The sequence below is a fragment of the Lates calcarifer genome, linkage group LG18 (assembly GCF_001640805.2).
Source record: "Lates calcarifer isolate ASB-BC8 linkage group LG18, TLL_Latcal_v3, whole genome shotgun sequence".
Classification (NCBI taxonomy): domain Eukaryota; kingdom Metazoa; phylum Chordata; class Actinopteri; family Centropomidae; genus Lates; species Lates calcarifer.
This window is the reverse complement of record NC_066850.1, coordinates 7,948,114-7,961,050: the sequence shown is the minus strand read 5'-3', so window position 1 is coordinate 7,961,050 and position 12,937 is coordinate 7,948,114. Positions and strand designations below refer to the sequence as shown.

The window sequence follows — 12,937 nt, the reverse complement described above, 5'->3', positions numbered from 1 at the left end:
ATAATACTTATTCATTGAAACTGCCATGTGCAGCAGCTATTCATTTTACTCTGCTGTTGTTGGCCAGCACCTAATCAATAGTCGTGTGTGTCTTCTATTTTCAAAGGCAGCTATCGTCATCGGATCAATGGTTATTTTTCTGAGAGAATACAGAGAAATGTTTGTTTATCAGGTGGGCATTGTTTCCTATCTCCTTCGCTTCTCTGGAGTTCTCCAAAAATCACAGCTTGAATGAGCAGTTTTCTCCTCCCTTTGGAAGCAATTAGTAGCTTCAGGCAAAGGATGCAGGGTAATTGTTTCTCCCAGTCCTCTGACAGATTTATAGATATTGAAACAATGACAGGGTGGCTTATGAGACACAACAGCTTGCAGTGCTTATAGTTGTCCTCCTAACAGTATAGCAGCACAAACACGTGGCTTAAAACGGACTGTAAGTCACAGAGTTTGTTTACATCTTAGGGGATGTGTTTGCTCACCTGTGCTCCGTGACAGGGATGTTGTTAGCAGCTTAGTGGACAGCGTGGAGATGTCTGCCAACCTCCCGGCGTCACCATCCCTGTCTGCAGCTGAAGGAACCACACCTTCCTCAGCCTCCTCATCCTCCTTATCCTCTTTGCCTGGCAGCTCTGGGAAGACACATGCAGTTTAACCTCTGAGCGATGTCAAAGTTATCAGGAATACAGTCAGTTTGAAGCGCACAACACAGCAGCTCTAAGAAGTCTGAGGAAAAACAGATTAGGAAACCAGGAGCTCGCAATAGGAAAGTTGTCTGTTAACCTCTCTGCTCAGAACAAATCTGTGACTTCACACTGCCTCACAAAATGGAAGGACTATGTTTCTTAACCCAGTTCTGTCAAATGGATCGGCCTTTCATCCACTTAGTTGTAGCCAGTCATCCATAGCACAGTAGTCTGGCCCTCTGTAGTCTAATTACATTGACATCCTGATGTGTATGTGTGTGCATGGGTGTGTCTGTCCTGGTCCTGCACAGATCCCGACTCCTTGTTCAATCGCCTGTCTCCACGCTCCAAAACAAGGAGAAGCAAATAGAGACAGGGAGGGAGGAGGTAATGACTACATGACAGAGCCGCATCATTCTCTTTTCCCTTTGGTACACTCGCAAAATATGTTTTCACAGTCGGGCAGCAGCAGTTATAAATGAATGATGGACCAGGACCTGTTGGGAAAAACTGATGAACTGACTGTAATGAAGCAAGGGTACAGTGTTAGTTTATAACTTTAGAATAGATACAGAGGCATACGGCTCGTGGGAGGAATAATGAGTTAAGAAAAAAAAAAAGAAATCATAACAACTAAGAGGCAATGCAAGCGACTATCTTATAATCTAGGTCATGCACATGAGGCTTGAGTTAATTGTAAGTTTTAAAAGTCTCCAAAGCAAAATCTGCTTCCTTTATTGCACTGTTGACCTCTGCACAGCTGGAGATTTAGCTCAGGCAGTGGAGAGGGAGATTAATGAATGACAGAGCTGAATACAGCACACACAATACTCTGAATTTACAGCATTGAAATATCTGACTTTGAAAAACCTCAAAACTCAGGTACAAAACTCAGATACCTTCAATTTTTAGATATTTAACGCTTTTTGTTTTTACAGTGTATTTCAATCAAAAATGCTTTTTTGGGGGTTTTTTTGTTTGTTTTTTTAGTGCATCAAGTAAATTGGTAAGAGCCACAGCCAGATCGCACTTAAGTGCAGGCGCCTGTAGTGTTAAATTAAATTGCAACGTCTAACAAGATCAGCAACAAATGAGGCACAGTAAACAGGTGCAGTCACTCGCTCGCTCATGTACAAACAGAGGAACTCATCTCTTAAGCACATCACAAGCAAAAGATACTGATGACCAGCTATTTACAGGTGACTGCTGACGGAGCAAAATAAAAGCAAAAAAGGGGATGAGAGAGCTAGCAGCATGAGCTGAGTGGACTGTCTCCACTTTACTTAATGAGAAGCTCAAGCTTCCATGTTAGTGCTGAATAGTCATTTTACTGCCTAATTAGTACATACATAATTTCCTCTTGTCTTCATCACCTTTAAGTGTGCTTTTCTATACAGTAGATCCAGAGTTTCTCAGCTGAAGATGAATCTTTCTGTGTCTTCTTCCCCTCAGGCTGTGAATCGATATGGCTCAATTTCTTCATGCGCGCACAAAATGAAAGTCTGGGTTGCATCCCGAGATCTGGTCTAAATTGAATTTACATTCGCACCCACAGTGAGCAAATTGATGTGGTTGTTATTCACACTGCACAGTGTTACAGACGCTCTTAATCATCTTCAGCTTCCAGAAATAGGAAAAAACAAAAGATGATGTTGCACTCCATTACACTCTGCTTTATCTACGTCAGCACTGTGAGTTTGAGAAAGAGCACATGTGTGGATTCGTAACAAACACATTGAGCTTAGAGCGATAAGGAATAATAAGAAGAGCAGTGCAGCAGGGAGCTTGATGCTCTTAATTAGATGCATAAAAATGGGATATCATGGCTATATTAGCTTGTCTCGAGTTTTTTTTCTTGATGTACTTGCACAAAATTGCGTCATGTTGTTGCTAGTTTGGCTCATTTTTAAGATAGTAACTAAGGGATTTGAGGCCTTTAATAACTCTATTTCACTCTTAAGTCTTGATGAATAATCCTGATTGTTTTATAATATCCGCATCACTCAGGTCAGAGAGCCGTGAGTCAAAGCTTTAAAAACAGGCCTAATCTGGACAGTTTTTAAAAACTCATTGACTCTGGATAAAGGAGTCACTATTAGATTAACATAATTCAAAGATACCTAGTGTTCTCTATTTTGCATTAAAACCCATTTATCCATGTAAATCCAATACAAGGGCATCAGATATTCATGCCACATGCTTTTCCATTTCCGTGATCAATTAATCCATCAATGGCCACACTTATTCTGTTTGGGGCGTGGCTCGGATCACAGAGACAATATGTCCTTGCAGGTATTATTAATGGAGTGTGTTAAGGGTCTAGCCTTGCTGCCTATTAGCACAGAATACAGGAATGGAAAAAGGTGGGAGGAGGGGAAAAGAAGGAGCAGGATAAAGGGGAGCTTTTTCAGAAGAAAATTTACAGCAGCAGCTATTTGAGAAAAAACCCACATTTTCAACCCCCACATCTCATCAGCCTCAACCCTCAGTTCCGTTTTTCCCCTCCTTTTCCGCTCTCTCTTCTCATGATTGCCCTTGCTATCGGATGTTGGAGTGTCCCTCAGTAGAGGATTTGACACAGATGTACAGTATTGCTGTTTTTTACATATATACCAGACAGTCTTCTCAAGGGCAACAGCACATAGCAAACATGCTCTAGATCAATGCCAACACACCCATTTGTGTGGTTGAGATGTTCCAACACCTCCAGTAGGGAAATGATTCACCCCATGCAGTTTTAAAATAAATTACAGCATGCAGATAGGATGGGATAATGTTTGGTAATACAGGAGTGCCGTGCTTTCATTTTCGTTTTAGCCTCCTCCTGTGTTCTTTAGCAAGGTGTAATCATTGTAGCACTGCAAGACTCCAGTGCAATATTACAACAAGAAAACTCAACAGCACCCTATTCTTTTGGTTTTCCATGCTTCTTGGATAACCACAAGCTTCTTTCATCCCTGTCAGGACATTTTCACCCTTCAAAGCACCCATGGCTGACATGTGTGTCCATGGAAAAAAAAAAGAGACAGGGATTTGTGTTTGTACAGAGGCGAAAAGATTGCAAAAAGGAGGAGAGGAACAGGAAGAGAGGAGGGAAGGGGCGGAGGAGACTAAATGGCAAGAAGCATGTTCAGCATCCATGAACAGCGACTGGCGAGCGGATGGTCCCACAAGAGAGGTGGTGGTTTCGCTGAGTGTGCGCTCAGAATACTGATACGCGGCCACAGCAACCCACACACCCCCCCAACACCTAGGCCAAGCCCCCTTTTTTGTATGCCGCCACACGGTGCATGACTGAAAACAAGTGCAGACACAACACTGGGTGCCATAGACAAAACATAACATCCAGCAGTTTCATTGCAGCCAGCGTAAAGAAGTGTGGGAGATGGCTACATTCCAGAGCTGCAAATGCTAAAAAGACATTCACTTTCAACCTTTTTCTCCACTAAAAACTGTCCATGTACATTTTGACATTGCGGGGAATAAATTGCTCTCAGTATCCCAAGGTTGAGTCTTGAGGTCCATTCATGACCTTGAAAATAGGAGCTTAGGAGCTATTCCAGAGCTTGAACACATGACAAAGAAGTCTTTAAAGTGATCTGAAAATAGAGATTTAAACATTTACAACTGGGAAAACTCTGAGGAAGATCATGTGATATGATGGAAATCTCTGGAGCAACTACTGCAAGGACCTTGAGATGAGATTGCTTTTAGCAATGAACAAATATAAAAATGTGTGAGCAAAAATATCATTTTGATAGTGCAAGTGTAACAGTTTGATAGTGTAATTTGTTTGACAGCAAATAAATGATGTATTGTGAAAGGGTAAATAAGAACATAACATAATTTTGTTGGGATTGATTGCTTTATTGTTGTTGTTTCCTAATTGTTTCTTTAATCTAAATTTCAAAATTTTAAATAGTGTATTTATGACAGTTGATACTAATGGACATTTCATGGGAGCAAAATATCATTATGTCCTGCACATGCTAAGCGAATATTGCAGACACTCCTATATGCATCCACCAACCAATCACAGTTTTATCAGATGGCCACTGAACCTCCCTTGCGGAGAATAATCGACTCATCATTTTCTGGCGCAGCCTTTGACCCTACATGATGAATGTGTCTGTACTTGAAGGCGGACATACCTCTGAAGACACATTAAGCATACATACACCAGACGGCCACCAGTGTTGGGGGATGGGCCACAGAGAAGGAGGTATTGCCTCAATTGTTGTGTCAAAGTCTCCTGAAATCCACGCTACCAGTAGCTGTTGTAGCTCATCGTCTTTACCTCCTCATGCAGTATGGAGAACAATACCCCATCAAACAGCATACAGTCAAACACTGTTTCCTTCCATTCTCTGAAGTAATGGCTTGTGCAAAATTGGAGTGGAAATGCTGCTTGAAAACTCATTATAGACTGTTAAAGGGATAGCTAAGATTTTTTGAAGTGGAATGGTACGAATTATTCACTGGTAGCGATTGTGAAATGCAGAATTAACTAAGGGTGTAGATGGGGCCAGTAGACAACAACACATCACTCAAAAGAGCTTTTTAACCACCCACAATAGATTGCAAAACAGATTCTGATGCTTTATTCTCCTCTTTCAAAGTTTGAGAGAATCAAGCTTTGGAAATACATGGACATGACATTCTGTGATAGACGGTTCAAACATTTTTGATTACTCTATTGTGGAAGAACCTCCGTTTCTGCGGGCTGCCATTTTGCTGTGATATGCTCCACACAATCACCCATGTGAATTAATGCTTCTGCACTGAAACCACCAGTGAGTAATACCACTTTATACCAAAAAAGTCTTAACTTACCTTTAATATATTCTCTATGAGCTAAACATGAATTTCAACACATAACTCATTGATTCTAGATTTGTACTTAATGAGGGTTGACATGGTTTCAACAAGATCTGGATTTATGCTAATCTCAGACCTTTAACTACTTAGCATGTCAGAAATGTCATTGATCAAACTGAACTGTCTGCAGCCTTTTGACAGGCATCTATTGAACCCTTAAGACCTGCCTGCACATGATTGATCACATTTATTGAGTCAGTGCAGCAACTATTGATTTGTTTGACTTTGCTTACCTCCTGCTATTGGGAAGTTAACCCTTTGGCTCTGAGTTGTGCTTCTTATGGATCCCAGCACTAGTTTGTGATTGATCCCCATGGCAGTGGTGGTTACCCCGCGCTGTTCTTCCACAGGCCCCGACCTGGCCTCGGAGAAGCCCAGGTCAGTTTCTCGCGTTGTGGCCTCTCCAGCGTGGAGCATAATACTAACAGTCGAGTCTTGTGGTTTTCTGACAAATGTGGTTTCTGAGGACACAGGGGGAGTAACAGGCCTCAGAGGGTGTCTGTTGGTCAGTGTGGTCTCTACCAGTCCTGGGTTTGTTGTGGTGGTTTGGGCTGCTGCCCATGTCACAGCAGTGGGAACTGTAGTTTCTGGTGCTATTGTTGAAGAGATCTTTCTTGTAAAATCTTCAGCCACTTCTTTATCAGTGTTTCCCTCTGGGAGGTGTTGCACAGTGGCACCCATGCTGGGTCCAGCTGCTTGTGTAGTACCCTGTGGTGGGTGGGTATGTGTTGCATTTTGTTCAGGAGTGTTTGTGTTGGTGGGACTGTTGGTGAACAGACTGCTTCTGATAGAGCTGCTTGTGGGAGAGTAGGAGTCTGAAACAAGAGCATCATTGTCGGTCTGTGCTATGCTGCTGTGTGGAGAATCTGATGTCCCTGTGGGAAGTGATTCAGTTCTTATCTTTGTCACGCTGGTTAGGAGCCCCTGGGTGGAAGTGGTGGGTGGTTCAGATGCCTCAGAATTGCTCCCTTCTCCTGAGCCTGAGTCTTGCAAGTGATCAATTGGTTCTGTTAGCCCCTTGGCAATTGTCGTCAACGTGGCCTTGTCGTTACTGTCCGAGCTCCTGTAAAAGGGATTACTGAATGGCAGTGATGGAAGAGAAGGGAGCTTTGGCAGGGGCGGGATCCAAAACCAGCTTGATTTATTTTCAGGTGGGTTGTCCCTTGTTGGTGTTGGTCCCCAGTGGGCCTCTTCGTCAGCCCCAGCCTGCCCGTGAAGTATGAAAAAACACCAGAAGCAGAGCACCAAGGTCCGGTGGAGGCGAAGCATGCTGTCAACAGTGGCGCACGGGTCGGTCACATGTTTCTTTCCATTCTCCTGCACCCTGAGGTGGGTCTGGCTGGTTCTCCGACAAAATGGCCTAAAAGACAATCACAAACAGAACACTGAGTGACACACTTTTCATCCACTCTTTTACAGCTAAATTTGAGTTGACGAAAACTTGATAGCATTTGCATCTGCTCATTCTTCTTTTCATCGAACATTTTTGGAAGCCTGAGCTTCAGCTCCTCGGCGTGTGACCTGATTTCGAGCTGTTTTTCCAGACCATAAAGTAAATCAAGTATAGAAACTATGCCACCCACTGCAAGCGACTGCTGAAGTTAGCAGGCTAAAAAAATGTCCCAAACCACAAATCACAACAAGAACTTAAGTATTATGGACAACCTGCAATTAGTGGTGCCCTGTTTGATGTGGTGGTCAGTATTTATGTCATGCTGTTGCTCACGTGCATGCTGTGTCCCAGTGGCTGGGCGGCTTTATGGACTGACCAATTAGAGAAAGAACTTCCATCCATATGTATCCTATTCAGTGAGGAGTGGTCAAGAAATAATGCATGTGAGAGTTGGGTTGGGGGAGGTTAGTGAAGAATTAGGGTCCGGGTTGCCAACATAAGAATAGAGGGACCTCTTTTTCTTTTGTGGAGTGCCGAGTGGTTCAAAGTCACTAGCCAGTTGCCTCAGTGAAAAGATTGAAGCACCAAAGGAATTTCCCCTGCGAGAACAACAACCTGTATGCTTTAGCTGTACTTAACTCCCCCCTCGACCCCCAGCTTTGGCCTTGCTCTCTTTCAATCTCAGATTTATTTGTTCCTTAAAGCAGAGGGAGAAAGATCTGTTTGTGTGGGAGTGGAAAAAAAAACATCAATATTCACTGAGAACCGCTATCATAGTGTAGTTCTCTCCAGTCTCTCTATAACACTTGCATTCCCTTTATGAATAATATTTCACACGTTTTCTTCATTGTCAGCTTCTGTTCTTATTTATGACTCACTTTTTTCTGTAATCCATGCCAGTTCAAAGTACTCTCTCAAGTTCTTGAAATTTTCTTTTGTACGCACGCACAAGATCAATCAGCCGCCACCATGAGAGTCTCGGGCTTGTTCTCACTGATCAGAAGAGCAGGGACTTGACCTGCCATCGCCCCCCATGTTCCCACCTGGAGGGATAAAACCAGCCTGGATGCACAGATATGAAAACTGACTTCTGGGCGAGGAGGGGGAGGAGAGGGGGGTCAAACGTAATGCTTCCCACACATTCCCCAGTTTTAGCATTTTGACTGAACAGCATGAAAATCATTTTTCAATGGTGAAGTTGTTTTTAGATGCTTGTGTCCTCAAGCTTGCACCAGCCATCCCACACATGGTCACATTTCATGCGTGCAGAGATATGATTGTAGATGAATCTCTGCATCTCTGCATGTTGGCGCAACTGTGTACTCATTCGCCCACATGCACTGTTCTGTGGTAGGTATGCACACCCACCCACACACACACACACTTTGCTGGTTTCTTCAAGAAATTTTGCCAGCAAAAGGCCAATAAACTATTAAATGCAGCCTTTAAAGAGAAAGGGAAATATGTCTTGTTGTGGAACTAAGTTTATTTCATTGTGGGTAGAAACATTTTAATTAGTTGTGAAGCTTGCAAATGATCTTTTATCCCTGATGACCTTTTTGTTGATCTGATGCATAACTGATCAATTATTTAGACAGCGGAGAATATGTATAATTTATTTTGGCTAACGTTCTCACATTTCACTTCAGTATCAAATTTGTTCAGTATCACCTAGCGTGGTGAAAGGAAACTCATGTAGAGCACAAACTGCTTACCTCACTTCACAGTTTTTCTTCCTTTATCTGTCTACATGTTTTTACAGTAGGTGCATGATTGTAGAACTTTTATAGGCATTATACATATGTCCTTATGTTTTAAACCACCATGGTTTTGGGCAGAATTCAGTGCACACATCCCTGTTCTTTCCAATCACTGAGGCAAGTAGTAGTACTTTCCATTCTTACTTTGTTTGACTTGACTCAAGTAGCACACCAGATGGTATTTTGTTGATGGCTGACTCATCCCGTCATAGCAGACGTGCAAGCACCTTTTCTTAAAGACAGACGTTTTTTAGTCTTTGGTCCACCTCCAGAATTCACTGCAACTCTGATTTGATCATAACATTACAATTGTCTACTATTTTCAAAGTCCCATTACAGGTTTTTTTTAGCTGATCAATCCTGAAAATATACATGTATATGATATAAGATCAGGTTAAACTCAATTTCCAGCCGCTACTGTAACTTCCAATACAGTTATTACCGTTCGAGTTGATTTGGCAAACACGTTTGGCTTATTTACACATCCAACAACATTGTTAGCAAGTGGTTTTTAGAGCCGTGTGAGAGAGTCAAAACATTAAATCTGTGGGTTGAAAAACCAAAACAATGAGCTGAAAGACGCTAAAACACTCCATGGAGCTGAGAGGAAGTGCAGAGTTGGTAGATAATTCCCTGTGGCTTTGATTCTATGAGAAACCACTTTCATGTGCACATTGTAACTTGATCCATTATTCATATAAAAAATAATAGCAGCTTTAAATGAATAAAACAGTCATGCCTTTACAAGTAATCTAGAGCTGGTGCTTATCTGTCACAAATTGTCAGTATCGCTGTCCAGAGCTGCAATAGTCAGTTTCATTAATAAACAAATTTTAAGCTAACTAGCAATCACTAGCCGCTAATGAATCTAAAACCGCTCCACAGCTCGTGCTTTATTGCCATTCCAGATTGGGCCTTTAACTTCCTTGTCACCACTCGTCACCACATCAAATACATGCCTGTTAGTGAAGGCATTGTCTGGTTTGACAGGCAGCAGAGCAAGTGGAAAGGAACCATAAAAAGTGTCTGTGGGGAATTTACAAGTCCCCTCTATTATTTTGCTGGCGTTTTGTCTCACTGCTCCCGACAAAGACAGGGGCCTGCCACTGTAGTGTGCTCAATGGAGCAGAGATGGAGGAACAGAGGGAGAAGTGGGCGAAGAAGGGCAGAGAGCAAAAGACAAGGGCAGAAGAGGAGAGAGAGAGCGACAAAACCACCGTATTGACATTCAGTTGTGGCATTCGTAGTCCAGGAGAGTAAACTCTGCGGCAGTCTCCCTAATGCTCATTTTAGTTTGTTGCCAGAGCCTCCTTTATTAACTCTGTAAACAGACTCCTGACTTTCAGTTTAGCCTGTGTGTGTGTGTTCATGAGAAGCTCCCGCTCAATCTCTTCTCCCAGGACCATCAGCCATCTTGATCTCAATCAGCCTTCAAACTGCTGTGCCATATTACTCAATGGAAAATTCTGTTTTCTAAATTAATCTGAGGGCAGTATTGCAGCATTACAAGCCCCTCTGTGTGATCATAATAAGGCCACGGTGGTACAGCTAATGAAAGAGAGAAAGAGGAAGAAGAGCTGTCTCTAAGAATGAAAGTAACACAAGAGGGAAAGAAAAAAAGACTGCTATGAAAGGAGCAGTGAAAGAGAAATGTAGTGACTGAATTAGAGGTGTGTGTCCCTCCTGAGTGATTGAAATGGAGAGGCTCTAACTGAGGGGAGTTGCAAATGGAGACGAATTGACTGCGGCCAATGTCATTACTATTTAACAAACCTACTATAAGTGCAGCAAGGCTTGAGGATCAATGACACAGTCCAGGATAATGGAGTAATTTACTTTCCTGAAAATGGCTACTGTTGTAGGTGGTTGTTTTTTTTTTAATCTAGTGTGTGGGTGTGCATATTTTCAAGCACTAGTTTTACTCCAGTGTTATTGCCATGGATATATGTCTGTACACTCGTGCATGTGAGTGTGTATTTACATTTATGTCCTCCCACGTGCCTTTGTGTCCTTTTCGATTGTAGCTCTTTAACACCACGGGCTCTATCTCCAATCTAAGGAGTCAACTTATGGCTTTTTCCTGTTGTCCTCTCCTGACTTTGACGCTACGCAGGGATGTCAATACCGCACAGATTCAATCTGACTGGCCGCTTTAAGCCAGCAGGGATTTATTTTGCATAAAGCAACATACTGGAGGGGCTTTATAAACCTTATTTATTTTCTGTCATAGTTCACAGATTCATTTTACAGTTGTTTCATTTCACTGTTATGGATGAACACTGCACACTGTGTGTTTAATGTCTCAATGAACATTGATTAAATATTATATGCCATATCAATATTGTAATTAAAAATGAGCTTAATGGTTTGTGAAATAATTTCCACAAGATCATATTTTCATTGTATGTTCATATATTGTATGCAGTTGCACTGATTCCTCCTATGTGTTAGTTTAGAATAAGGAAAATACATGCACATAGTTCAACATTTTGGAAAATATATTCAGAATCTGATGAAAAGATTAGTGCCTCCCTCGTATCTTATTGTTGTTTTTACACTTTGTTTTTGTACAAATTGAACAAACCATAAATAATGTGTTATTAGAGAGCTTTGGAGGTGCTGGTAGAAGGATTTTGTGACCTTTGGACACAGTCAGGCTACTTGTTTCCCCCTGTTTCCAGTCTTTACGCTAAGCTAAGCTAAGTTAACTGGCTGTTGGCTGTGGTCTTGTCTTGATATCTGTCTTCTCTTCAAACTCTAACTCAGAAAGTGAAAATGTCAGAGTTTTAAGTGGAAAAATGGTAGTGAAAAAATACACAGATTCTTGACCTGTGCATTTACTGCTGTTTGTGATATCATTTTTCCATGACTAAGCTGTGAGTTGTGAGGGAGCTTGAGCTACAGTCAATAGTCCCTGGGCATTATTGACCATTATGAGAGCGGCTCTCGTGTCCAAGAATAACCAAACCCCCGGTCGTGAGTCCAAACTTGCAGCATCGCAGGCAGGACTCCAACAGGTTACGTATGCCCTGTCTGTTTTACAACCAGACACCATCCTGAGTCATTCTATTTACAAACAAGTCTAATCTCTTTCTATTCTAATCTGTGCGCTTTCCTCCACTGAGTCTTACACAGGCAGAATTCCTCTCAGGACATGAGCAGCACAGTTGATAAAATCTTCTGTGAGTTGCATTTTTTGTGGGTAAACTTGTTGATTCTCTCAAATGTCATTTTCCTCTTTTCTCCAGATTAGATTGATCCTCCAAATGTCCTCTACAGTTTATACTCAATCCCTTTAAAAGCTCTACCATAACCGCTCATAAAACATATTCCCCATGCTTGAGAATGACATTAATTGTGCTGGGCTAATGCCTGTGTTAGCTCCGGAGCTGATGAATGCAGTGAACCTGCCGATTATAAAGGACGCTCTCAGACACAGGCGTTCCACCAGCTGCCTTTGCCATGGTGACAGCTGAAGCCAAAGACGTCTCGCTAATCCCCGGGATTTGAGCACCTTTTGGACTCTGCTGTTCCTCTTGTTGGAGTGTGCTGCACTCACATGTAAATGGGCAGTCACACACACACACACACACACACACACACATAAACAATCCAGTCCATGCTTGCAAGAGCATTCGCTATCACCAAAACACACACGCACACACATTTCTAAACATCCTTGCATAGTGAACACAAGGACGTCCAAGCCAGATATTCATGAATATTACTCATATTAATACAGACGCACACACTGTCATATCATACACACACCAAAATACACATTGCTTTGCCTATAGATTTACCATTAAATAATTCCCCCTGAATTCCTTAGTGATTTCAATACACCAACATCAGCCACAAGCACTCTCACATGTGTTTGATGAAATAATGTCTATAGCTGCTCCTAGAGTGTGTGTGTGTCTCAGCCTGTAACAGCATGCATATGGGAGTCAGAGCCACACATCCCTTATATCTAGATACAGACCAGCTGATTAGCATACAGACAGAGGGAGAGAGGGCGAGAGAGAGGTACAACTGTATGTACAGGCAGATGAAAACATGCCAGCCGCTTACCTACAGATGAATGGAATAAGATGGAGAATCCACAGCCAGCGGTGAGAGAGAGAGTGTGTGTGTGTGTGTGCGCTGCAGGAGAGACCGTCTTTCTGAAACCGTGTGGGTTTGCTGTGTGGAACTGAGTTCCAGTCTCCCTCCCTCTCCCTCTC

At 42.3% G+C, this 12,937-nt stretch overlaps 1 protein-coding gene across 1 annotated transcript in view; it reads right to left on the bottom strand.

Annotated features, from left to right (window-relative positions):
- The window catches only part of prrt4b (proline rich transmembrane protein 4b), a 21,788-nt gene extending 8,851 nt beyond the window's left edge, over positions 1–12,937 (bottom strand). Inside the window, exons 1-3 of the mRNA XM_018685623.2 lie at positions 12,786–12,937; positions 5,792–6,918; positions 477–626 (exon numbers count right to left, since the gene is read on the bottom strand). Coding sequence (XP_018541139.1) covers positions 477–626; positions 5,792–6,827 — 1,186 coding nt within the window. The 5' untranslated portion in view covers positions 6,828–6,918; positions 12,786–12,937. The remainder of the gene's footprint in view (positions 1–476; positions 627–5,791; positions 6,919–12,785) is intronic.